A 25,380-nucleotide genomic window follows, 5' to 3' on the forward strand; every position below is an offset into this window, starting at 1 on the left:
GAACTATTTCCCTTAAAAAATAGGCTGGTCTCCTTTTCCTACACACCATTGAAATTCATATCATCGCTTCCACACAAAAACACATAATTAATCCTAATTGTTTCCAACACTCTCAAGAGGAGAAATGGAATCCGTGGTTTCTGTCTTTTATGTATGTTAAGCCTTTCTGGCCACAAGGGCACCGTTTAGTAAATTACTTCCTCCGAAACTCTGACCAGTGGCCTCCTGGCCTGAAGGAGTCAATGCAGTTGAAAGAGGTGAGTCACTACATTCCTTTGTGCCAGAAAGATGAAAGTTGGTGATTGTTTAGAGGTGTCCTACTCTGCCATTGAATGATGACCCAGTAAGGAAAAAAAATCACTTCTCACACGCAGGCCCTAACAAGACAAATGAAGGGTATGCACTGTACATGCAACAGAGGGGTGGGTGTGAAAGGAATGGAATGGTGCCCCTGACTGGTACAAAATTAAAATGGAAACAAAATGAAATCTTCCCCAGAGGTGATTCGCAACTCTGTTAGGACTTTTGATCAAGATGATCTAACTCTATATTACTGTCTTACGATAGTTTTCCAGGGTGACTATTGGTAGCATAAGGGAAGATCTCAGTTCCCATAAAAACTTTGGCATTCCAGCCTCTGGACTCCAAGTCCTCCTCAGTTGGGAGAGAATTCCATATCCCAGCTAATTGTCATTTGCTTCAAGTGTGAGTAACTGTTTTTGGCATATCCATTTTCCCCAAAGTGCTCCAATTCCTGAATCTACTTTAAATATCACCAGTTGCTTTCCTGTTTTAAAATGTTGCAATGCCTCTTTCTATCCTTTTCTCCTCTCATACTCCCCACCCCACCCCCAAAGCATCTCTTCTTTCTTAGGTCCACCCCACTCCTTCAGACACATAACTGTAGCAGTTGTTATTTCCTTAGTCAGGCCTAGGTTCTTGCAGGAGCTTTCTTTGAAGTTGCCTCCAGATCTTTGTTGTTCCTCAAAATTTACATCTTACACCCCTCTGGTGATTACTGTAGCAATTAATATAGTCTTTAAATAGTTCTTTGCTTTCAACTGTTAGGTTCACAAGAACCTCTCAAGAACAGCTAGGTCATGTCCAGGAGGACTGAGCTGTAGACCTTCAAAAGGAACCCCACTAATTGTAGCAAGATGTCCTCCTTGCAAATTCAACATTATCTGCTGTTGGTTCTCTTTACCGCCCTTTGCACCGTGGCAACCCTCCCTCACCCCGGCTTTTGGGGTCACCAACATCTGCTAGCTTTGATTTCATTAATTCATTGAAGTTATCATTGCACAGAACCTACTATATGCCATACACTGTGCTTGAGATACACGAGTGAAAAAAAGCAGGTATAGTCATCCCTTTTGTATGGTACTTAGCCTAATAAAGGAGTCAAATTTGATAAAAAAGCAATCCCACAGATAGGTGTAAAACTGCAACTGTGACATACACATGAATAGATTTGCAGGTGAAGTGCAAGGTGTTACAAGAGCCTGGTCGGGGAAGCCAGGGAGTCTGGGAAGGCTTTCCTGAGGATCTGAGGCTTGTGCAGAGATCAGAGAGAAGACAGTCAGCTAGTTTCCAGGCAGGGGATGAGGTATGTGCAAAAGCCCTGTTGCAGGAAGGAGCATGGTGGGCTCAAGAGTCTCAGTGAAACTCCGTCTTCTCACAGCCCCAACCCCTGCCTATTGCTACATCAGCTACCTCAGGGTTGAAAGGAAATCCCTGGGATTCCCCTGCTCCCATTGAGGTCACTCTTCCTCAACTGAAACACCACCCTCTCATCTTTACAAACTAGCTGCGAAACCAAACCTGCAAAGAAGGCTCATATGGACTGGCTTCCCACCTTTCCCTGTGTTACCACCAAGATTAATCAGACCCACGCTAATCTTAGTGCAAGCCTCCGAAGTCATTTTCATTTGACCCTATCTCCAACCCATCTCTGACATCCCAAACCCTTTCCCTGGGCCGACAGAAGGCCCAAAGTCAAAACAATCCCACAGCCACGAAATCCCCCATATACACAATCCCTTCTCTCAACTTTCTCTTCGTCTTTTTGATCAGAGTGAAGCCAGGTTATATTCCAAATCCACACCTTCCCATGAAGCCTTTAAAATGGAGGCTCTTTTTTCTTTTTCTTTTTTTTCTTTCCCACCCTGGGTCTTCCCCAGGACCTGGGACTGGTGTGCGCTCTCTAGTTCCTTAAAACCTACGGTCTCTTAGAAGCACAAATCATCACCAGAATGTACCAATAGGCCCCCTATATGGTATCGCCACACACCTAGCTCCTTGGCACTGTACTTATTTATGGGCTAAGTCAGCATCCATCTCACTGTCTTCCACTATACCATTACTTGTGCCATCCGTGGTGGCTTCCACATCTAGATAGATAAACTATCTGACCCCGTGGACTCTCTGGTGTCTGAATTCTACATTTCCAATTACCATTTTCCTCATTCCATTTCAATTACCCATTCCCATAGTCATTAGAGCTGTTTTCAAACTGCAAGTTTTAGTTCTTTAGTAATCATAAAAATCAGTGAGTTTTGATTTGATTTAATGAATTATAACCAGGTTTTTTTTTTCTTTTCAGTAAACAGAATAGATTTAAAGATATCATTTTATTACATTCAGTAAGTAAACATTACGTCATGAAAACTCGATTCAATTACATACCAGATATGTATGGACATATTAAGTTGTTTTGAAAATCGTATTGTTTACTGTGTTCAGTATAATAAGTGTGAGAAACACTAACCGACTATGTCACCACCAATAACCACCTTATTTCCAAAATCTGGATTTTAAACATCCCGTTTGCTAACCACCACCTTCTAATTTTAGAGCCTTCTTGTTGTAACCTTTTCCTTCTGAAAAGTTTTAACCTCATTCGGACTTCAATTCATTGACTTCACCACATTTTACTCTCCCCCCAGCTCCCCCATCCCCTGCTTGGTATCATGGAGCCTCTATATACTCACATAGCCTCCTAACCTGGCTCAGGTTCCAGGCTCTATCACCTTAACCATACCTTTAACCCCTTTTCCACTTGTTATTCTCTTTTATTTTCTTGTCAAAATCCCCAAAGCTACACCCAATTCTCCAAATACTTTGTGCCACCATCCAAGCTGCTAAATGTTGCTGGAGAAAAACAACTGTGCAGACCAATATGACATTAAATTTCTGATCACAAATTTCAAGTTGGCCTTTAAGGATGCCCAAACCGACTACATTACCCTGGCATTTTAACTTTCTCATTCTCCCGACAGTCATTTTACACCTCATCTTCTCTAAGCTGATGACCTGGCTTCTTATTTCATATTCCCAGTGCTAACTCTACAAACAGATGAGCCCATATGCCGCACCTTCCCTTAGATCACAATGGAACAGCCTTACTCCTATTTAAGGGTAACTACCCAATTAAAAGTTACCATCCTTTTCGCCAACACAAAGACTTGGATTCTGAAATTACTGTTTCGTTGTCCTATGTGTTTAGTTTCATCATCTCATTTGGATTATACCCGTTAACATAAAAATGTGCTGTGGTAACTTCCATCTTAAAAGCAATCATCTCTTGACCCCAATTGGCAACTACCCTGTCTCTGTTCCCCTATACAACAATGCTCCTTGAAAGCGTACTTTGTACCCACTGTCTATTCTCTTATGTGCACTTTAAATGATAGCTATCAGGTTTTTATCTCCTCCAGTCTGTGGAACTCAGTCTTACCTAAGTTCTCAACAACCTCCATTTTGCCAAATCCAGAGGTCAGTTCCCTGTTGTTATCTTATTCTACTCAGAGTAGCATTTGTCTCACTACCTAATTCTTCCATTTTTCCCCTTCTTTATTACTTTTTCCCACTCCCTTAGTACTTTCCTCACTTCTGAGATACCACACTTTCTTGGTTTTCTTTGTATATCTAACAGGTAGAGATTCACAAAAGGAGATTGACTGAACCTATTAAGAGTGTTGCAGGACTTGCTCCCTCTCTTCTTCTCTGTCTTTTCTCTACAGGTGACTTTATTCAGTTCCTAGATTTTAATCCCCAACTATGTTCTATGACTTTCAAATTTTTATCTGCAGTCCTGATCTCTCTCGTGAGTTCCAATTTCATATAATCACCTACCTGCTTCATACAGCCACTTGATACACTGTAAATCTAACCTACTCTAGACAAAACAAAAACTTGATTTCCCCCACCTCCATCTCCACCCAAGCTGCTCCTTCCCTATTCTTCCCCATCTCAATTTATGGGACTAACGTTCACTTGATGGTCAAGCAGACATCTAGGAATCATCCTTAACGCCTACTTTTCTTTTACCCACCATTTGCAAATTCTGTTAGGTCTACCTCCAGAATAGGTGCCAAATCATCTTATATTCTTTATCTGCTGTCATTATCTCCTATCTCCAACCTTATCTCTTACTATTTTCTTCCTTACTTACTATGCTTCTCCCACCCTCCCTCCCACCTCTTTTCCCAAATTTTCACATAGCTAATCTTTGGGGGAAGGACTTCCCTGACTCCTAATCTAAAAGTGAACACCTTGCCTAATTATTCTCTATTTCTGTGTCCTAATTTCTTTTACTCATAGTACTTAGCAGAATTGTAAGTTATTCTACTTGTTTATTTATTTAGTGTTTACTTTTTCACTAAAAGATAAACTCTGTAAGGCCAAGGGCTGTATGTTCAGCTCCTAGAATGCAGCTGAATGAATGAATGGCATCTGAAAGTGTGGTCCAGGTGGAAAGAGTAGTGATGGAAAAGGAGTCAATACAATCAAATATGCACTTTTCAGAAACTATCACTTTGACTAGAGAGCCAAAGACCAGTGAGGAAGCTGCTAGGAGGTAAGAGTGAGTGATAATGGGAGCTTGTACTGTGGGGGCGAGAGATGGTGAGAAGTGAACAGATTCCAGCGATATTTAGGAAGATCACTTGATGTCGTATCACACTTGAATACGAAAAATGAGGGTAAGGGAAAGGGAGCTTTGAAGGATGTCACCAAGATTTTGTGTTTATGAGTCACTGACTTAGTGACATTGGGCGAGGCCAAAGTTCAAGGGACGAATCATGAATTGTGGTTTGGGCATGCTAAGTTGCATTCCTCTTGACACGTTTATGATGAGCTAACAAAATGACAGTTAGCTATAAAAGTCTGGAGCTCTGAGGAATAATCTAGACTAAGAATATAAATTTGTGAGTCATGTGTACACACCTAGGTGGTGACTGAGGTCCTATGTATGGATGAGGAAGGAATTCCAGCCTGGAAAGACAGCCTAAAGCTGAACTCACAGAAGGTAGAAAGGATAAGCCTGCAAAGGAGACAGAGAAGAAATGGCTAGTGAGATGACAGAACACAAACAAACAAGAGCGCAGTGTGCCCGGCAGCCTGCATGCTGACCTCGCTTTCGTCCTCCTCCCTGCACCTGAAGACTCACCAGTTGACTCAGCTTTGTACTTGGCTGGTGCCAGTCCCGGCATTTGCTCTGTCCATATAGAATTGTGGCGATTCATGTATGCTGTTTCTAGTCTTTTGTCTTTGATTCTTTACCTGGTTTTATCTTTTCTGTATACATGTTGGCCTTAACTTCCAAAAGACTCTCCTGACTACATGGCATGTTTCACCCTATTACATAGAAAGCAGCACTGCGTGGTGGTGAAGAGCCAGAAGATCTGGGTTCAAATTTTGGTTCTGTCACTTCCTACTGTGTTATTTACCCTTTCCGTGCTTTGGTTTTCTCAACTATAAAAACAGAATAATAATAGCATCTGTCTTACAGAATTGTTGCCAGAAACAGAATTCATGTACAACTCTTGGACTAGTTCTGGCACAGCTATAGTAAGTGCTCAATAAATGTTAGCTGCTGTAATGATATTTGCCAAGGCCACTGACCAAGATAGCTTCAAAGTCATCATCACTGGTCTAGAACTAGAGAGGGTAAGACAGAGGCTGGAGTGAGGGGTAAACTGAATAATACTTAATAGGTTAGTCAGGGAAGGCCTCATGAAAGATAATCTGATGATGAAGAGGAACCAGACACACAGAGGCAACATCAAGCAAGATGAGCCTGGAATGCTGGATGACCATAAATAAAACATAGTGTGGCTGGATTAAGGTGAAAAGAGAGTGGTAGGAGATGGGGGAAACAGTGGTTATATCATGTAGTGCTCACAGGCCACAGTGAAGACCTCGGGTTTTATCCTAAATTTAATATAAACTACTGAATTCTGTGATCAGATTTAAATTCTTTAAAAAAAAAATATAATTGTATTGTACTGCAGTAAGACCACTTACCATGAGATCAACACTCTTAATAGATTTTTAAGTGTACAATACAATATTGTTATCTATAGGCACAACATAGTGCAGCAGATCTCTAAAACATTCATTTTGCAAAACTAAAACTTTATATCCATTGAATAGCAACACCACTTCTTCCTTTCCCCAGCCCCTGGCAACAAACATTCTACTCTCTGCTTCTGTGACTTTGATTATTTTACATTCTTCATATAAGTAAAATACTGAAGTACTTGTCCTTCTGTGAGTGACTTATGTAACTTAGCATAACGTCATCAAGGTTCATCCGTGTTGTTGCATATTGTAGGATTCCCTTCCTTTGTTAAGGCTGAATAATATTCGATTGTATGTATAAACCACATTATCATTATCCAGTCACTCACTGATGGACATTTAGGTTGATTCCTCATCTTTGCTATTGTAAATAGTGTTGCAATGAACATAGGAGCACTCTCTTCAAGATTCTGATTTCCATAGGAGATTCAAGATGGTGGAGTAGATAAACACGGTGCCTGCTTCATTCCATAAACACATTAAAATCACAACTAAATTATAGAACAATCAACCTTGAGAACCATCTGAAGTCTAGCTGAACATAAGTTTTATATGTAAGGAAATAAAGAAGAAGCCACATCGAGACTGGTAGGAGGGGCAGAGACGCAAAACGGGCCAGCCCCAAACCTCTGTGCGGTGACTGAGAATCAGGAGGGATTTCTCAGCCACGGAGTTTCCTCCTTGGAGGAGTGAGGGACCCCAGCCCCATACCGGCCTCCCCAGCCAGGAGTACTGGTGCCCGGGAAGAAGAGCCCCCACAACATCCGACTCTGAAAAGCAGAGGGAATTCCGACCTACCAGGCGGGAGGGAAGGCAGCAGGAAACCCAGCCATCCTCTTAAAGGGTCTGCACACATTCATCGCTCACAGGCACTTACCCTGGGCCCTGGCAGAGGGACGGTGATTTCAGGTGCGTTGGAGGCATGTGGGAGGGCAGACTGAGGTGTGTGGCTTCCAGGCCAGGGCTGGAGGACAGTCGGCATTTTAGCATTTTCGCTGTGTGAGGTCCTCCTCCCAAGCAGCCAGCAGGTGAGCACCATCTTTCTTGTGTTGACCCCGCCCCCATAGGTCAAATCTGAATCTGATTGGTCTGGTGAGCTCCGCTACTCAGCCCTGTTGACTCAGGTGGGACCCTGCCATCTCTCCTAGTGCCAGAGGCACTTTCTCACAAGCAGCCGGCCCCACCCTCATTGCACTCTTTCTTGGAAAACTATCAGAGTCCACATGTCCCAGGCAGGCGGCGACCGGCCTTGGTGTGCCCTGAGACTTTTGCTAAGTAATTCCAGGCTCAGCACTGGCACCAAACCAGAAATCTATATTAACTTGGTGACCACAACACTTCCCACTCTAATAACTCCCCGAGGCCCTGCCTCATCCACTTGTGTACCGCATGAGGCTTTATTACTGGCTACACTGTAAGGGAGCCAACAGGTGGCCTTGGAGTATCCTGGCTTTTTGCAGAGCTACCCCAGGCCCAGTACTGGTGGCAGACATCCTTGGTTTGCAACGTGGCCTCTCCCACATGCTTCCAGGGTTAGCACAGGAAGTGAACAACTGCAAATCACTTTGTAGCTTCTACCGGGTAGTCCCCAGCCAGTCACAGGCATTGGGTGACCTGGGCCTGCACCAGAGCCCCTCTCAAGAAGCCCCATAACCAACACACTTGGAGGTTGGCTTCAGACCACAGCAGAGCACCACCCAATTAGCCCCAAAAGCAGCACAACTAGGGCAGTCTTGACAGGCACCAGAGCCTGCTGGGGTGGATACCACTCAGTGGAATAAGCCCCCATACAGTAGCCTGTAGGCTGTGAATGTGGCCAAACCCCACAGCCAGTTAGCCAAAGGGTCAATCCCACTGATTGATGTGCCAATAGCAATAAAGGCTCAACTATAACAGAAGAGCACACACAACCCATGCAAGGGACACTCCTGGAGCACCCGGAGCAGGTGACCAGGGAGACTGTTCCAGGGCCCCACAGGGCATCAATTACATACGGCCACCTGGCCAAGATGGGGAGACATAACAGATCTCCCTAATACATAGAAACAAACACAGAGAGGCAGGCAAAATGAAGAAACAGAGACATATGTCCCAAATGAAAGAACAGGAGGAAACTCCAGAAAAAGAACTAAATGAAATGGTGGCAAGCAACCTACCAGAGACAGAGTTCAAAATAATGGTTATAAGAATGCTCAAGGAATTTAGTGAGAACTTCAACAAAGAGATAGCAAGCATAAAAAGGACATAGAAACCAGAAAACAAACAAACAAAAAACAGTAATAAGTGAAGAATACAATAACTGAAATGAAGAATACATGAGAAGGAATCACTAGCAAACTGGATAAAGCAGAGGATTGAATCAGCAATTTGGAAGACAAGGTAGAAGAAAAAACAAAACAAAACCAAAAAATAAAATCAGAACAGCAAAAAGAAAAGAATCCATAAAATGAGGATAGTTTAAGAGACATCTGGGACAACATCAAGTATCACAAAATTCACATCATAGGGGCTCCAGAAGGGGACAAGAGAAAACAAGGGATTCAGAACCTATTTGAAGAAATAATGACTGAAAACTTTCCTAACCTGGTGAAGGAAATAGACATAAGTCCAGGAAGTGCAGAGTTCCAAACAAGATGAACCCAAATAGTCCCACATCTAGACACATTATAATTAAAATGGCAAAGGTTAAAGACAAAAAGAATCCTGAAAGCAGCAAGAGAAAGGCGACTAGTAATTTATAAAGGACCTCCCATAAGGTTGTCAGCTGATTCTTCAACAGGAACTATGCAGGCCAGAAGCGAGTGGCACAGAACATTCAATGTGGTGAAAAGCAAGGACCTACAACCAAGATTCTTCTATGCAACAAGACTATCATTTAAATTCAAAGGACAGATAAAGAGCCTCACAGACAAAAACAAAACAAAACAAAACAAAACAAAAAACAAAAACAAACAAACAAAACTAAAGCAGCTCATCACCACCAAACCAGTTTTACAAAGAAGGTTAGAGGGACTTCCTTAAGATGGGGGAAAAAAAAGGTCAAAATTATGAATAATAAAATGGCAATAGCTACATATCTATCAATAATTATTTTCAATGTAAATGGATTAAATGCTCCAATCAAATGACATAGCGTGATTGAATGGATAAGAAGACAAAAACCTTACATACTCTGCCTACAAGAGACTCACTTCAGATTGAAAGACACACACAGAAGGAAAATAAAGGGATGGAAAAAGATATTTCGTGAAAATGTAAATGAGAAAAACAAAAAAAGCTGGGGTAGCCATACTTTAATACCAGACAAAATAGGCTTTAAAACAAAGGCTATACCAAGAGACAAAAGAGGAACCAGTAATCCCACTTCTGGGTATTTATTTAAAGAAAACCAAAACACTATGTCGATAGGACATGTGCATCCATATGTTCATTGCAGCATTGTTTAGAACGGCCAAGATGTGGAGGTGGCCTAGGAGTCTGTTGATGGATGAATGGATAAAGAGGAGGTGGTACATCTATAAAATGAAATATTGCTCGGCCATGGAGGGAATGGGTTGTTGCCATCTGTGACGGCACAGATGGACCCGGAGGGTATTTTGTTGGAGTATGTCAGACAGCGAAAGACAGGTGCAATGTGATTTCGTTTATATGTGGAATCCAAAGAACAAAATGAACAAACAAAACAGAAACAAACTCATAGATATAGAAAACATTTCGATGGTTGCCAGATGGGAGGTGTTTGGGGTATCGGTGAAAAAAGAAGAAGGGATTAAAAAGTACAAATTGGTTGTTACAAAGTAGTCATGTGGATGTAGGGTATAGCATAGGAATATACTCAATAATATTGTAATAACTATGTATGGTATCAGATGGGTACTAGATTTATCGGGGTGAAAGATTGGAGGAGGCTTGGGGGACACAGTCAAAAAGGTGAAAGCACTGAGAAGTACAAATTGGAAGTTACAAAATAGTCATGGGGATGTTAAGTAAAGCATAGGGAATATAGTCAATGATATGGTAATAACTATGTATAGTGCCAGGTGGGTACTAGACTGTCAGGGGGATCACTTCTTAAATTATATAAATGTCTAATCACTATGTTATACACCTGATTTTAATTCTTTTGGATAAAGACCCAGAAGTGGGATTGCTGGATCATATAGTAATTCCATTTTTAAATTTTTGAGGAACTTCTATATTGTTTTCCATGGTGGCCGCAACATTTTGCATTCCCTCTAACAGTGTCCGAGGGTTCCAATTTCTCCACATTGTCGCCAACAGTTCCTGTCTTTTTCTTTTTTTTTTTTGATACGGGCCATCTTAATAGGTGTGAGGTGATATCTTATGGTTTTGATTTGCAAAACTAATCTGATGATTAGTAATGTTGAATATTTTTTCATATACAGTCATATCTTGTTTCATTGTGCTTCTTTTTATTGCACTTCACAGATTTTTTTTTTCTTTCACAAATTGAAGTCAGAAACCCTCCATTAGCAAAAAGATTATGACTCACTTTACTGTGATATCTGCTCTATTGTGGGGGTCTGGAACCAAACCAACAATATCTGCGAGGTATACCTGTACCTGTTGGCTATTTGTATATCTTCTTTGGAGAAATGTCCATTCAAGTTCTTAGACCATTTTACACATCAGGTTATTGGTTATTAGTCAGGTTATTAGTCATAGGAACTCCTGGAAATTAACCCCTTATCAGATATAGGGTTTGCAAATATTTTCTCCCATTCCATAGTTTGCCTTTTCACTCTGTTTCCTATGCTGTGTGGTAGCTTTTTAGTTTGGTGAAGTCTGACTTGTCTGTATTTGCAGATTTATATTCTTGAAAGGATACTTTGAGTAGCATGTAGAGAACAAATTGTGGGGGAGGAGGCAAGAGGAGAAGTGGGAGATAAGATGCCATGGCTATTGTAAAACTGTGGAGAAGGATGAAGGAGGCTTGGACTAGGATTGCAAAGGTGGGGATGGAAAACAGCAGGTAGATTCTGACTGGCTTCTGGAGTAGAAGTGGAAGAATCTGTTGATACAGATAGTGGATGAAAGAGGGAACATGGAAAATCTTTAGGTTTGGGGGTTGAGCATCTGGGTGAATATTTATAATGTGTCCTGTGATGGGGAAGATTAAAGGAGAAACAAGTTTGGGAGGTGGGTGGTCAACAAACAGTTGCTTATTGTCTTTTACCCCACATGAGAAATCTAGATATTACTCACATAATTCTGGTGACTATTTCCTTAGGTTAGTACTGAGGACCGGGGTTCTCAAATATTCTTTGCAACATTTGAGGACTAAAGAACCTCCTTGATCATCATCTCTTGTTCTATTGTAAGGCCACAGGCATGTGCAGTATTATTATGCTGGGTCCTGTACTTTATGCAATGACATTACCTGCTTCATGGAATACCACTAGTATAATTCAACAACCTATTCTATCACTAGCCATCAGGGTATGAGAAAAATCATCCACTTTCCAAGTGTTAGAATTGAATGATTACAGTGGAGTTATTCAGGATTATTTCTTGACCCAGAGCAACAATAAAATGGTCTTGTTTCCAAGTTTTTTTTTTAAAAAAGAAGAATATAAATCAAGAACTAAGGACTTTTCTGAATTTAAAATTAAATTGTACTAATTTTTTCAGATAGCACTATGTAGGTTGAAAGAAGTTTAAAATTAAATGTATTACCAAAACATCCCTTCCAACATTCATTTGACAACATAGTTTAATAGGTGACCATATAGTTTGTCATCCAAGCCAGTATACTTTTGAGAGTGAAAGGAGGTACTGATAATTACAGGTAAACACTGGAACTGTCCAGGCATTTGGAGACCTGTGGTCTCTCATTTTATAAAGCATGGTATCTTAAGAATAAAAGTCCAGAACTAAGTATCTGGTCTCATTTAACTAAATTGGGTGAAGAATAAAATGAAAGGAAAAGCAAGAATTCTGCATCTACTTAATGTTCTTTCTCTTCTTCTTCTTTTAATGTGGTTGACTTAAATACATAATAACTGACTGAATTGTAAAATTCAGTTTGTTTATATACCTGTGAATTAAATTTGTGTTACAAATCCAGATAACAATTCTCATTTCATTATATCAACCTAGGTCATATATGAGTGTTTTAAAAGTACAAAAAGGATGCTACAGACTTATATCATCTACACACTAAAAGAAAAATTAAACTGATTTCAAAAACCAAAATAATAAAATTATAAAGATTAAAAAAATAAATTCCAACACCTATTACATTTAATACATAAAACACCTATATTAATAGGATTGTTAAATGTGTAAATACAAAGGAAATATTGTTTACGTATAGAATCAGACTATCATGTCTAAGCTAAATCAATCTGAATACCGAATCTTCAGTAACCAAAGGGAAATGGTTCCCCAATGTAAATATATACTTGGGGATGTTTATTTTCTCATTTCAGTTTCATTTTCAAAATATGCTGTATTTTCTCTGTAACCCATTTTTCATCTGCCCAATTACTAGCAATCTTTTTTCTACTATCAAAAATGATCATTTGTTTCTTTATTGTAGTAGATAAAACATCCTTTCATTGTTTCAGCTCACAAGCTGTGCAGATCCTACCCACTGTTCTTGCCTCCAGCACTTCACATTATTGGTGTATTATTTCATGCATGCCCTACTCTTTTATCAATTGCTTTTGAAGTAATGTTAATAGACTAGAAAATTGAGACATTTATGAAGTATAGGCAGTGTTTATGAAAAAATCCATAAAATATGACACAGGCAAGACAAGATAAAAGCAGCATTTTAATAGATTATGGCAAAGAGATCCTGTCAGAGTTGACAACTGACTCCTTCGAGATCACTAATTTTTATGGGATTAATTCTGTGGTATAAAAAATGAAGTTAAATGTCCTAATTAATCTGTAAATAGCACACCCACAATTAAACCTTGTGGCCCCTTCTTGGGTTGAGGCTGCAATGATTTTTGAAAAGTAATTATCTCATACTCATAATGAAGAAGGTTTTTCTTTTTTCATTTTCTTTCCTTTGTGGCATTTCAGCTAAAATTCTACCTGGATTTGAACATGAATAACAGTGTTCTGATAGGCAAATCAGTTCACTGCTTGGTATGGAGTATCCATCAGACTTGTGAGCTATATACTTATGAACGGTTTATATATGAATAAAATTTGCAGAAATGGTACAGGCATGGGGTGGGGGAGGAAAATCTGGAGTTTCTCCACATTCGAGCAACTACTCTTTGTCCCACAATTTAAGCGCCCAGAGGTATATATTCCCTTCTCTCATGGAGGTGATAACATGGCAAGGCCCTGTCTCATTGGAGTTAGTACATTATATAGGAGTCAGAAAAGAAGCTACTGCCTGGCTTTTCCTGATGCTGTGGCAGGGTGCTCGAGAAACGTTGCTTCCATTTCCCTTCCTTCTTTCCACCTTTAATATTTGAGTTTAATAAGACTTCCTGTACAGAGTAGAGAGCCCAGAAATAAATCCATGCCTATATGGTCATTTAATCTACAACAATGGAAGCAAGCATTTATGGTGGGGTAAAGACAGTCTATTCAATAAATGGTGCTGGGAAACCTGGACAGACACATGCAAAAAAATGAAGCTGGACCACCTCCTTACACCATATACAAAAATAAATTCAAAATGGCTTAAAGACTTAAATGTAAGACCTGAAACCATAAGATTCCTAGAAGAAAATATAGGAAGAAACTTTACAGACGTTACCCGGAGTAAGATTTTTACTGATATATCCCCTCGGGCAAGGGAAGTAAGAGAAAAAATAAACATGTGGGATTATATCAAACTAAAAAGTTTTTTCACAGTAAAAGAAACCATCAATAAAACAAAAAGGGATCCTACTGAATGGGAAAAGATATTTGCCAATGATATATCCGATAAGGGGTTAATATCACAAATTTATAAAAAACTCACTCAACTCCACTCCAAAAAAACAAACAACCCAATTAAAAAATGGGCAGAGGACATGAAGAGACATTTTTCTAAAAAGGACATACAGATCGCAAACAGACGTGAAAAAATGCTCAACCTCACTAACCATCAGAGAAATGCAAATAAAAGCCACAATGAGATACCAGCTCACCCAGGTCAAAATGGCTATCATCAATAAATCAACAAACAACAAGTGTTGGCACGGATGTGGAGAAAAGGGACCCCTTGTGCACTGTTGGTGGGATTGCAAAGTGGTGCAGCCATTATGGAAAACAGTATGGTGGTATCTCAAAAATCTGAAAATGGAATTACCTTGTGATCCAGCAATTCCACTCCTAGGTGTCTATCCGGAGAAATCCAAAACTCTAATTCAAAAAAATTTATGCACCCCTATGTTTATTGCAGCACTATACACAATAGCCAAGACATGGAAACAACTGAAATGCCCATCAGTAGACGACTGAATTAGAAACTGTGGTACATTTATACAATGGAGTATTATGCAGCCATAAAGAAGAAAGAAATCTTACCATTCGCAACTACATGGATGGACCTAGAGAACATTATGTGAAGTGAAATAAGTCAGACAGAGAAAGACAAATACCATATGATCTCACTTATATGTGGAATTAAAGAAAAGAATAAATGAATGAACTAATCAGAAACAGTTTCAGAGACATAGAGGAAAAACTGAGGGTTGCTAGATGGGGGAGCGGGGATAAGGGGAAAGGTGAGGGGATTAGAAAGCACAATCAGTAACCACAAAATTGCCACGGGATCACGAAAGTTAATTTGGGGAATGTAATCAATAATGTTGTGAAGATTTTGTAGGGTATCCGATGGACACTTGTCTGGTTAGGGAGACCACCTCAGGGATGATGTAAATGCCTGATCACTGCGCTGTACACCTGAAGCTGAAGCTGAACAATAATGAATGTCAACTACAAGTTTATATAATAGATATATATGTATGTATATAGTTACAAGAAGCAGAATACAGCATTAGGAATAGAGACAGTGGAAATGTCACGGCTATGTGCGATGTCAGAGGGATAGCGGATGTGGGGAGGGGGTTTTATATCCCTCACAGTGTGAGGGATATAAATGATAAATGTCTAACTATTACATTGTTTTGTGCACCGGAAACTAATAAAAAATACTTCCTGTAAATGTATGATGTTATTATCTATATGTGGTCAGATGGAAATAATACAATTTATTAAATATAAAATATTTTAAAATATTTTTGTGAGAGTTAATGTTAATAATGCTTACTAGCCTTGATGATTCACATTCATTATTTTATTTCATCCAGACAACAGCTCAAAAGACAATACTCCTGCTACCACTTGCCTAAAAATAAGGAAACTGAGACTTAGACAGTTAGGTTAAAGAAATTACCCTAACCATATCTATATTATTATATGGTAATAAAACAGATTCTTAAAGCTAGATCTCCTGACTTGAAATACTATGTTTTCATTACAAGTATACTGTGAGGTTATGCATTTTCAGTCAGAAATAACCTGTTGATATAGTAAAATATTCTATCTGTTTTGGAGAAAATTATGCAAATCAGTGAGCTCTTAAGTTAAAAAAAGGGGGGGTTAATGACTACTTTTCATTTGGATATTTACTTTTTGGAGGAATGAAAATATAGTTGTCCTTTTTTTTAAATTAAAGTTTATTGGGGTGACAATGGTTAGCAAAATTTCATAGGTTTCAGGTGTACAATTCTGTAATATATCATCTATATATCACATTGTGTGTTCACCACCCAGAGTCAGTTCTCCTTCCATCATCATTTAGTCGTCTTTTTTTAAGGAGTCCCATAAGAAAGTAGGCTTTTTCATGAGATAGTAGGATTATAAAAGTTAATAATTTTTTTTTTCATTTATACTCTATGGCCCTGGCAGTAGGTAAGCTGTGGTTATATTATGGAAGATAATATTGCAAGAAAATGATAGACTACTACCATTATTTAAGAGAAGATCTTTTAAACTGCCATTGGTTAGCAAAGTAGTATCAATATTAAGAAAGCAGACAGTGACATTCTCAAAATAGAACAATGTTGTTTTTTCATTGTTCACAGTCATATAATAAATGGTTTGAATATTTTGGAAGAACCGATCAGTTGATATGGTTAACATGATTAAATGACTTATTTATTTGATGCCTAGCTGATGGAATGTATTGTGCACTGGGGGAGCTCACAGGCTAGCCCAAAGTGCTCACATTTCACATGAGGAAATAGAGAGACACTAAGTTATTTGCTCCAGATCATATACAAATTATGTTGCAGATTCCTGACTAGAACTCATTACTTCTGATTCCAGGTCTAAGGTCCTCTTCCAATAAATTATCTCACTTGATTTTTTTCTGACTATTATTTAGTCAAAACCTTGGGTCCACACATTTAAGATTTTAGCACATCCTCTGATGGAACACTCTTCAACAGGTAAGACATTTAAGAACAGAAAGGCCTAGTACTATAAACACGATTGCAAAGAGAAGTCCTAAGCTGACAGAAAGAGAAAATAATAAATGGCACCTTTTTCATCTCTAAACTCTCTAATACCAAGAAAACACCTTAAAGCCATTGCCTTGGGTAAAAATATTTGAGATGCCAACTCCAGTTATCAATTCGTCTCTGTGTGTCGGGAAGGATTACTACAGTTAAGTATCTTCTAAGCCTGCTTATACCCCGCATTACTCCTAAAGTTCCAATAAGAGTGCCTATTTTTATTTTTATTTTTGAAGTGACACTAACCTGAGAAGAAAAAAAAAATATGTTTACGCTATTCTTCAAGGCTCATCTCGATGAAGTTATTTTGATGGTTTAGAAAAAAGGAAGCAAGCTACAGCTAAATTAGATAGTCTTACTCTCACAGTCTCTGAATACAAATAACAAATGAATGTGATGTACTTACAGAGTTTGATAATCAAATGTGAAATCCTGCTTATTTATACAGTTACTATGTCCTAGAATTGAAAATAGGAACAAACTAGTCACAGAGGAGCAGTTTTAATATTTTGTTCACATCTTCATATAAGAACAAACAAGGAAGTCTCTTTGCATGCATAGTGCATACAATAAGGGGTTTTCACATGGTCAACCCACGTACTCAGTAATGCTGCAGAAATATACATAAAGGTTTTTATTAAGTACTTAATAGTACTTGTTGAATAAATATAATTGGGTACTTCTGAGTCTGGTAGTATACTGTTGATTCTACTATATACGGCGGGTGCTTCATTTTAAATATCTTTAAAGGGTATACTGTGACTCCTTTCTAGGGTATATAATGCCTACAAATAATTATCAATAGCATACACAAAGTATTCAATATCATTGAATATGAAACAATGGCCACCATCTTAAAGAACATAGACTTATTTTTCATGACTTTAACTGCAACATACTCTGCAACAATAAAATTAACATTTTCCAAACCCCTTCTGTTTTCAGTTCCTGGTTACTCACATGACTCAAACCACTTAGGTTTTAAGTTTTAGATTACTTCTTTCTACATTCAATTACCACATCAGAAGGTTCATAATTGACTTGAGATCCGCCATCTCTCTACTTGCCACAACACCACCTGTGTTACAATTTGAGGAATTTTGATGCAAGCATAGAGGAAATGATAGATACTTGGTCACTGTGCTTAAACCCTTTTAAAAAAACTGAAGATCTCACATCAACAGAATTCTATCCATATTTCTAAGAAAGATCAGTTACATTTGATTTTTCAGTTTTTACAAAAATTTCTATTCTTTCTTATAGTCATCAACCAGAAGATACAAAATAACGTCAAAATAGGAATAGAAAATTAGCATGATAGAAAAGAAACACACATATAATCAGACTTCGGGGGGTCAACAAGGTAAATCAAGTTTTGTAATTTTTCTAATGGTTATTCTGTTATTCTTGTGTTAGGTAATAGTATTGTTGGAACAGTAAGCCTTTAACATCTGTGCACTTTGGATCACCTTAAGCCAGCTGGTTCCTCTCAAAATTGCTCATCTTTTGTTCTTACTGTGTTCTGACCTGGGCCTCTAGCCTTAAGACAGCTATGTGCTTTCTGCAGCCAGGATATCCTCTTCAAGACTGTCAGACAATTTCAAAAGATTGATGTGCTATTCTGGTGTTCTGGTATTTTTCCCTTTAGTAAGTCTCCAGTAAATCTATAGCTCATTCTCTAAGAATGCTAATTTGATCTACTCTTACTTAACTTCATGCACATTTTTCTTGTTTTCCTGTATCTTTGGAGGCAAGCTTGACATTTATAACACAGCGTGTTTCTAAAATAATTTTTTTACAATATTTCGTATAAATAAAACACATTCCCTACGAAAGGAAACAGTTCACACATTGAACTCAGTTGACTCTCTTCCCTACAGAATTGTGCCATGTATCCTTTCTGCAAACCTGAAGCATGATTTCTGAGTCTATTGAAAATTAGATATCATTGACCCACTTGCCCTTTACTCCTTTTTTCCTACTACTCCTTACTATGCTTACTTTTGTTTGGATTCTGCCCTATACCGTCCCTCATGGCCAGAGGCAGCCAGTATAGGGAGGCCTGGACACCCCTACTTCTGAAAGCCATGTCAGGTTCTGCTCCAGAGGATCCCTGATGGGAACATTCATCTCACATAACCCGTGTCCCGAACTGAGTCATGGTCTTCTGTCAGTCAAAGACCAACCAAGGCAGCATCTGGCTCTTTTGGGCTGTCAAGCTTGTTCCTTCCTATAGAGATGTTTTCACATAAAGACAGACCTCCATGAACCTCATGGCATTAAATCTAAACCTCTTGCCTTAACACATATTGTTCCATGTTTTCTGACCAATCTCATGATTGATTGCCATTTGGGGGCCTTATATGACCTCTCATTATGAGGCTTAGAACTGAGTTTCTGGCTTCAACTTTTCGCTTTCATTCTTTACCATATTTGGACTTTTCCTCATCACACCTCCCTCAGTAAATTGCTGGGCCACTATGGTTTCCTGAACCCTGTAACTACCTCAACACAGCCCCCTGAAGGAAACACATCCAACATGTCCAACCCGACTCCAAAAGTAACACCCGACTCCCAAAGTAAGACCTAGATATCCTATGAAGGCTAGCACTGGGTCAATCGACAAAACTAGAAAAAACATGTCACTTGTATGTATGTAAGACAATACTACTTGTATATAAGACAATATTCTTATTCTTAGAAAAAAATACACACTGAAGTAGATAAAAGGCCATGCAACTAACTCTAACCGGGTTCAGAAAAAAACATGTGTATACATGTATATACACATACATAACATTACACATAATATATACGTGTTTTATATATATATATATATATATATATATATATATATATATATATATACACACACATACACATTATATATATACACCTAGTATATATATGTATAGTATATATATATATATATATATATATATATATATACACACACACACATACATATATGCAAAGAAAGAGAAAGTGAGCACACGTATTTGATAAAGTAAATAGGGTAAAATGTCAATGACATGTGAATCTGGGTAGAACATATATGAATCTTCTATGTACTATTCTTATTCTTGCAATTTTTCTGTAAGTTTGAAATAATTGTAAAATAAAACCATGAAGAAATGAAGATTGTGCTTTAGAATGACAATAGCTTCTACCATATCAGGATACAGTCAGCTATGGTGAGGGGTTTGGGAAGACCTGAGGCAGGCAGGCGAATTTGTGCAGTAGACAGAAATCTCTTAATTGAAGTGCCTGGTGGTCAGAAGGCGAAAGAAAATACTTGGATAAGCCATAATTGGAAAGGCAATTCCTAAAGAGACGTGAGTACATACATATGTCCAGAGAAGATTTCTTTATTCTTTATAGATCATAAACATTTAAGAGTTGAAATATTTGTATTTTATGGAGATGTGTAAAAATGACTCTGTGTATTAATGTCTATGTTATTTGTATTTCTATCCACTAAAAGTAATAAATGTAACTTGAATGTAACAATAAGAGGATTAACACTATGGATAGAGTTAATATGTGCTTATCTGAAACTTAGCAGATAAAGAGATTCTGCCAAAATAAACTAGCTGAAAGTGAGAATGGACATTCAAAGTACCTTATTGTGTTACTGGAACATCTGGTACTAACACTGTCAAGTTTACATATGTTCTCAAATACTTATTTATGTAACAATCAAATGCTAAGCATTCCAGCTGCACTTGTAAACTTTTTATGAACTGAAGTCATATGCACAAGCTCAGCTAAATATACTTGACAGAGGGAGGAGCGTGAGGAAACTATTAACTCTCAAAACTGAAGTTTGATTGCAGTCAGCCTTCTGGCAGTCTCATGAACCAGTGTTTGGTAGGAGAGCAGAGCTGCTGGCTCATGTGAGATTCATTTCACTCTAGTAGATAGACTCTGAAATATCTAATCAATAGGTCAAAATCATGATTTGGCATCTACTTTTTTTGTGCTATAAAACTCAGAAAATAAAATCATATGTAGATAAAAAAAATAAAGGACATGATGATGTAAAGTCATTATGAAAATAGTACTAAAGTAAAAAACTATTTTCCTCAACATATCCTAGAACTAGCACAGGTAGTCTGCTTGATAGGGACAATGCATAAATTAGAAAAGATAGCATAAATAGAGGAGGTGTTTTAGTACCGTGATCATCTAATATGACTCCTAATGAAAGCTAGTGTGAAACTTGCCTCCTTAGAGGTTTTTCTCTAAATTCCCACAAGTGGTTATGTAGTATCATCTTTGAAAATACATAGCAGTTTTCCAACTCTTCTTTTCTATACAAACATATAATTGAAGATAATTACAAAATAATTTTTATCTTCAAAATATCGGAGGGATTTGTGTAATGTAAAGATAGTTTTTTAAACATCATCAAATAGATGGCTTTCCCCATGATTATTATCCAAGTTTAGCAATTTGTGTTCAGTGCTTTGGGACAAGAAAGAAAAAAAATTAAAAATTGAAAAGACAGGAATGACATTTAGATCTGCCTAAAGTACAGCTATCTGAAATGTTCTCTTGTTTTGACTTATTCCAGAAGGAAAACTTGAAACAATGAGTAAATGAGTATAAGTTACAAAAAGGCATATTTTAGCTCAACATAAGGATTTTTAAAATAGAGTTGTCCAACAGAATGGATTGTTTCAGGAAATGATGAGCTCCTTTGCTAAAGATATCCAAATTGAGACCGGATGAGCATATGCCAAGGATGCTGCAGGAAACATTTCTACACTGTGTGGGAGGTTAGCCAACAGAAGATGATGTCTTAGGTTCCTTTCAACGCCAAATTTTATAATCTTATGACTATTCCAACATGAATAACTGCTGTAATGATACAAACTCTGAGGCCTGCTTAAGTAAATGAAAAAGAAAAAAAAATACAACAAATTAACTTTACTTGGGTTCCAGGGAAAGCAGACCAGATGAAGAAGTTTTGTTTTTTTAATGCTGAAATAAGGAGTTACAACATTCTACAAGTATATACTTTATGATGTATGCAATTATTTTATAAAATTTAGTACAAACAATGAAGCATGAATTTCTAAAAGATACTGTCTTTACCCGAAAATAAGACTTAGCTGGACAATCAGCACTAATGCGTCTTTTGGAGCAAAAATTAATGTAAGAGCTGGTATATTATATTATATTATATTATATTATATTATATTATATTATATTATATTATATTATATTATATTATTTATATTATATTATATTATATTATATTATATTATATTATATTATATTATATTATATTATTACCTGGTCTTATATTATAGTAAAATAAGACCGGGTCTTATATTAATTTTTGCCCCAAAAGACGCATTAGAGCTTATTGCCTGGCTAGGTCTCAATTTTGGGGAAACAGGGTAAACAACCTAAATAATAAGAAATCATTTGCTTACTTACTGAATTATGCAAGATGGGAGAATAAGAAGCTAAGCATAAAGCTAATGAAGAATAGATAGATGATTGGATAAAGAAGATGTATACATACACAATGGGATACTATACTGCCATAAGAAAAGATGAAATAGTACCATTTGCAACAACGTGGATGGATCTTGAGATTACTATGCTAAGTGAAATAAGTCAGCAGAAAAAGTCAAGAAACACATGATTTCACTGATATGTGATATGTAAAACTGAAAACAACAAAAGAACAAGACAAATTAAGAAACGGAAACTCATAAACACAGACAACAGTTTAGTGGTCACCAGAGAGTAAGGGGGAAGGGGCTGGTAGATGAGGGTAAAGGGGGTCCAATATATGGTGATGGAAAGAGAACTGACTCTGGGTGGTGAACACACAATGTGATATATAGATGATGTATTATGGAATTGTACACCTGAAATCTATGTATCTTTACTAACAATTGTCACCCCAATAAACTCTAATTTAAAAAAAGAAAGAAAGGAAGGAAGAAAGAAAGAGCTGAAAAACAGAAAAAGAAAAAAAGAATTGAGCAAAGTTTTCACCAGTCTCACAGGACTATGGAGGTAAAAAAAACAAAAACAAAAAACACTACAGTTCAGAAACTTGCAAGGGGGAGAAAGATCCTGATTAAAAGCTCTAGGATCTCAATTAGGAAACCAGGTGCTCATATACTAGAAAAGCAGAGACAAAAAGAAGTAGATTGAGCATTACCAAAACTGCAAGTGAATCTCAGAAATAGAATAAGGTCATCTGCCACTACTCTATTGGCCATTAAGTTCCATAGAGAAAGATAATATTATCCAGAGTCACTACAGTTTAGCAATCAAGCAATCATAATATTTGGCATTAACACACACACACACACACACACACACACACCACACACACACACACACACACAAAAGCAAGACAGAAGACAAAACCAAATCAATAGATGACCGATTCATTGGAATTATCATGTTGGATAAAAAGAGCTATAATTAATGAGCTCAAAAATAAATGACATGAAGAATTTATAGATTCTTGACAGCTAGAATTAATTTAAAAAAATCAAATAGAAATTCTAGCACTAAAAATATAATAACTGAAATTAAGAATGCAATAGGTGGGTTAAATAGAATATTGGAAGCTGAAGAGAGGATAAGTGATCTGGAAGACATACCAAAAAGTATTTGGGCTGAAATTTTATAAATAAAAGGGATAAAAATGCTAAAATTTTGTAGCTGTAATATAAGACTGATAAAAGTATACCTAATTGGTGTCCCAGAAGGTGAAGAAGACAAAAAAAAAAAAAAAAAATAGAACAGAAAAAATTGAAAAAATAAAGGCAAAGAATTTCCAAAGTAAAAGACATCAAGGTAAAGAAAATCACACCACATCACATCATAGCAAAACTACTTAAAACTAATGACAAAAGAGGGAAAACACATTGAAAATAGACAAAAGGAAAAAATAAACCTTACCTTCACAGGTAAACAAATAAAAATAATAGCTGACTTCGCAACGAAAATAAAGACATATAATGGACTGACATTTTCAAGCTGCTGAAAGAAAACTGTCATGAAATGATTTTATACCCACCAAAAATACCCTCCAAAAGTGAAGGTGAAATAAAGATATTAGCAAACCAACAAAAAGCAAGTGAAATTATTTCAGTATATCATCACTAAAATAAATAAAAATGTGAGTTCTGCTGGCCAAAGGAAAATGATTCCAAATGGAAACAGAAATTCAACAGGAAGAGTAAGCATGTGGATAAATATAAATAAATACTGACTATACAAAACAGTAATTATGATGTCCTCTGGGCAATAAAACATATGTAAGACTAAAATGGACTTAAAATATTCCAAGGTCCTAGCATTGTCCAAGAAATTAAAGGAAGGGAAAATATATAACACAGAAACACTAACAAAAAGGCTGGTCCAGTTATTCTACTTTTAAAGTGGATGTATAATAATAATAAAAATTCACCAGAAAGATTAAACAATTCTAATTTTGCTTTTGCTTTCATACACCTTCAAATATTTGAAGCAAAATTTGAACAAACTTAAAGGAGAGGACAGATACATACAACCACCTCTTTCAATTACCAGTAAAGAAAGAAAAGGAAAAAAATCAGTAAAGATACAGAAGATCTAAAGAATACTTTTAATAAACCTCTTTTAATTGCCATATATATGCAACACTGAACTCAACAATGATAGAATACACATTATATATAAGTGCATATGAATTATTTACCAAAACTGATCATGTGCTGGGGCATAAAGCAAGCTTCAAGAAATTACAAGAAAATAAAATCATCTAGAATACATTCTTTGACCATTTAATTAAGCTAGAAACGAATAACCAAAAAATAAATATGGTTGTTTTATATCCTAAATTAAGAGTACAACAAATATGAACCACCAGAAGTTTTCCACTGCACAAACTGATGCAAAAATCACTTTAAATGTTTAAAACTGTACCGTAAAATCAATGTATATTTATTTTTAGTTAATTACTAAAAAAAATCTGTATAGCATGTTTTTTGATTAACTTTTTACATATGAAACATTGAAATGCCTTAATTGTTTTTGCCTATAAATCAAGTTCCCCCCATTAAAGCCATCACTATACATACCTGGGATCACTAATATGATTAAGATTATAGTTGAATTGAAAATTTTGTTATTAAAAAAGAACCAACTTGCCAACTTGCTTCACGTATTTAGTCGATTGCCACAGAAACAAGAACACCTTGAGCATGTTCACTAACCTTGATAGACTGAATGCATGATCCAATGCTAGCAGGTGCCCAGGGAGAAATAATCTGAACATACAGGATCTCTTTGGGTTGACAGAGACCATCACCAATCTTTATGCTACTTTGGTTGACAAGGCAATCTATTGGGAAAATTACTTCTTCTGGTAACACAGTTTCCACACATACTCTGAAAAATAAAGAAAATTTAAAGGAACAAGGTAAAACCCAAACCAAAAACCAAGGTAATCAATATGAAAAGGATCCTCTGTCATTGAGGCTGAAGGTAACTGATGAAA

General features: G+C 37.1%; 1 protein-coding gene across 1 annotated transcript in view; it reads right to left on the reverse strand.

Annotated features, from left to right (window-relative positions):
- LOC148758651 (uncharacterized) overlaps positions 1-25,380 on the reverse strand; it is a 113,399-nt gene that overhangs the window by 71,632 nt on the left and 16,387 nt on the right. Inside the window, exon 3 of the mRNA XM_088796397.1 lies at positions 25,097-25,271. Within this exon, the coding sequence (XP_088652523.1) occupies positions 25,097-25,271 (175 nt within the window). The remainder of the gene's footprint in view (positions 1-25,096; positions 25,272-25,380) is intronic.

Source organism: Rhinolophus sinicus, chromosome 3 (assembly GCF_057876585.1).
Source record: "Rhinolophus sinicus isolate RSI-liver-muscle chromosome 3, RSI-T2T, whole genome shotgun sequence".
Classification (NCBI taxonomy): domain Eukaryota; kingdom Metazoa; phylum Chordata; class Mammalia; order Chiroptera; family Rhinolophidae; genus Rhinolophus; species Rhinolophus sinicus.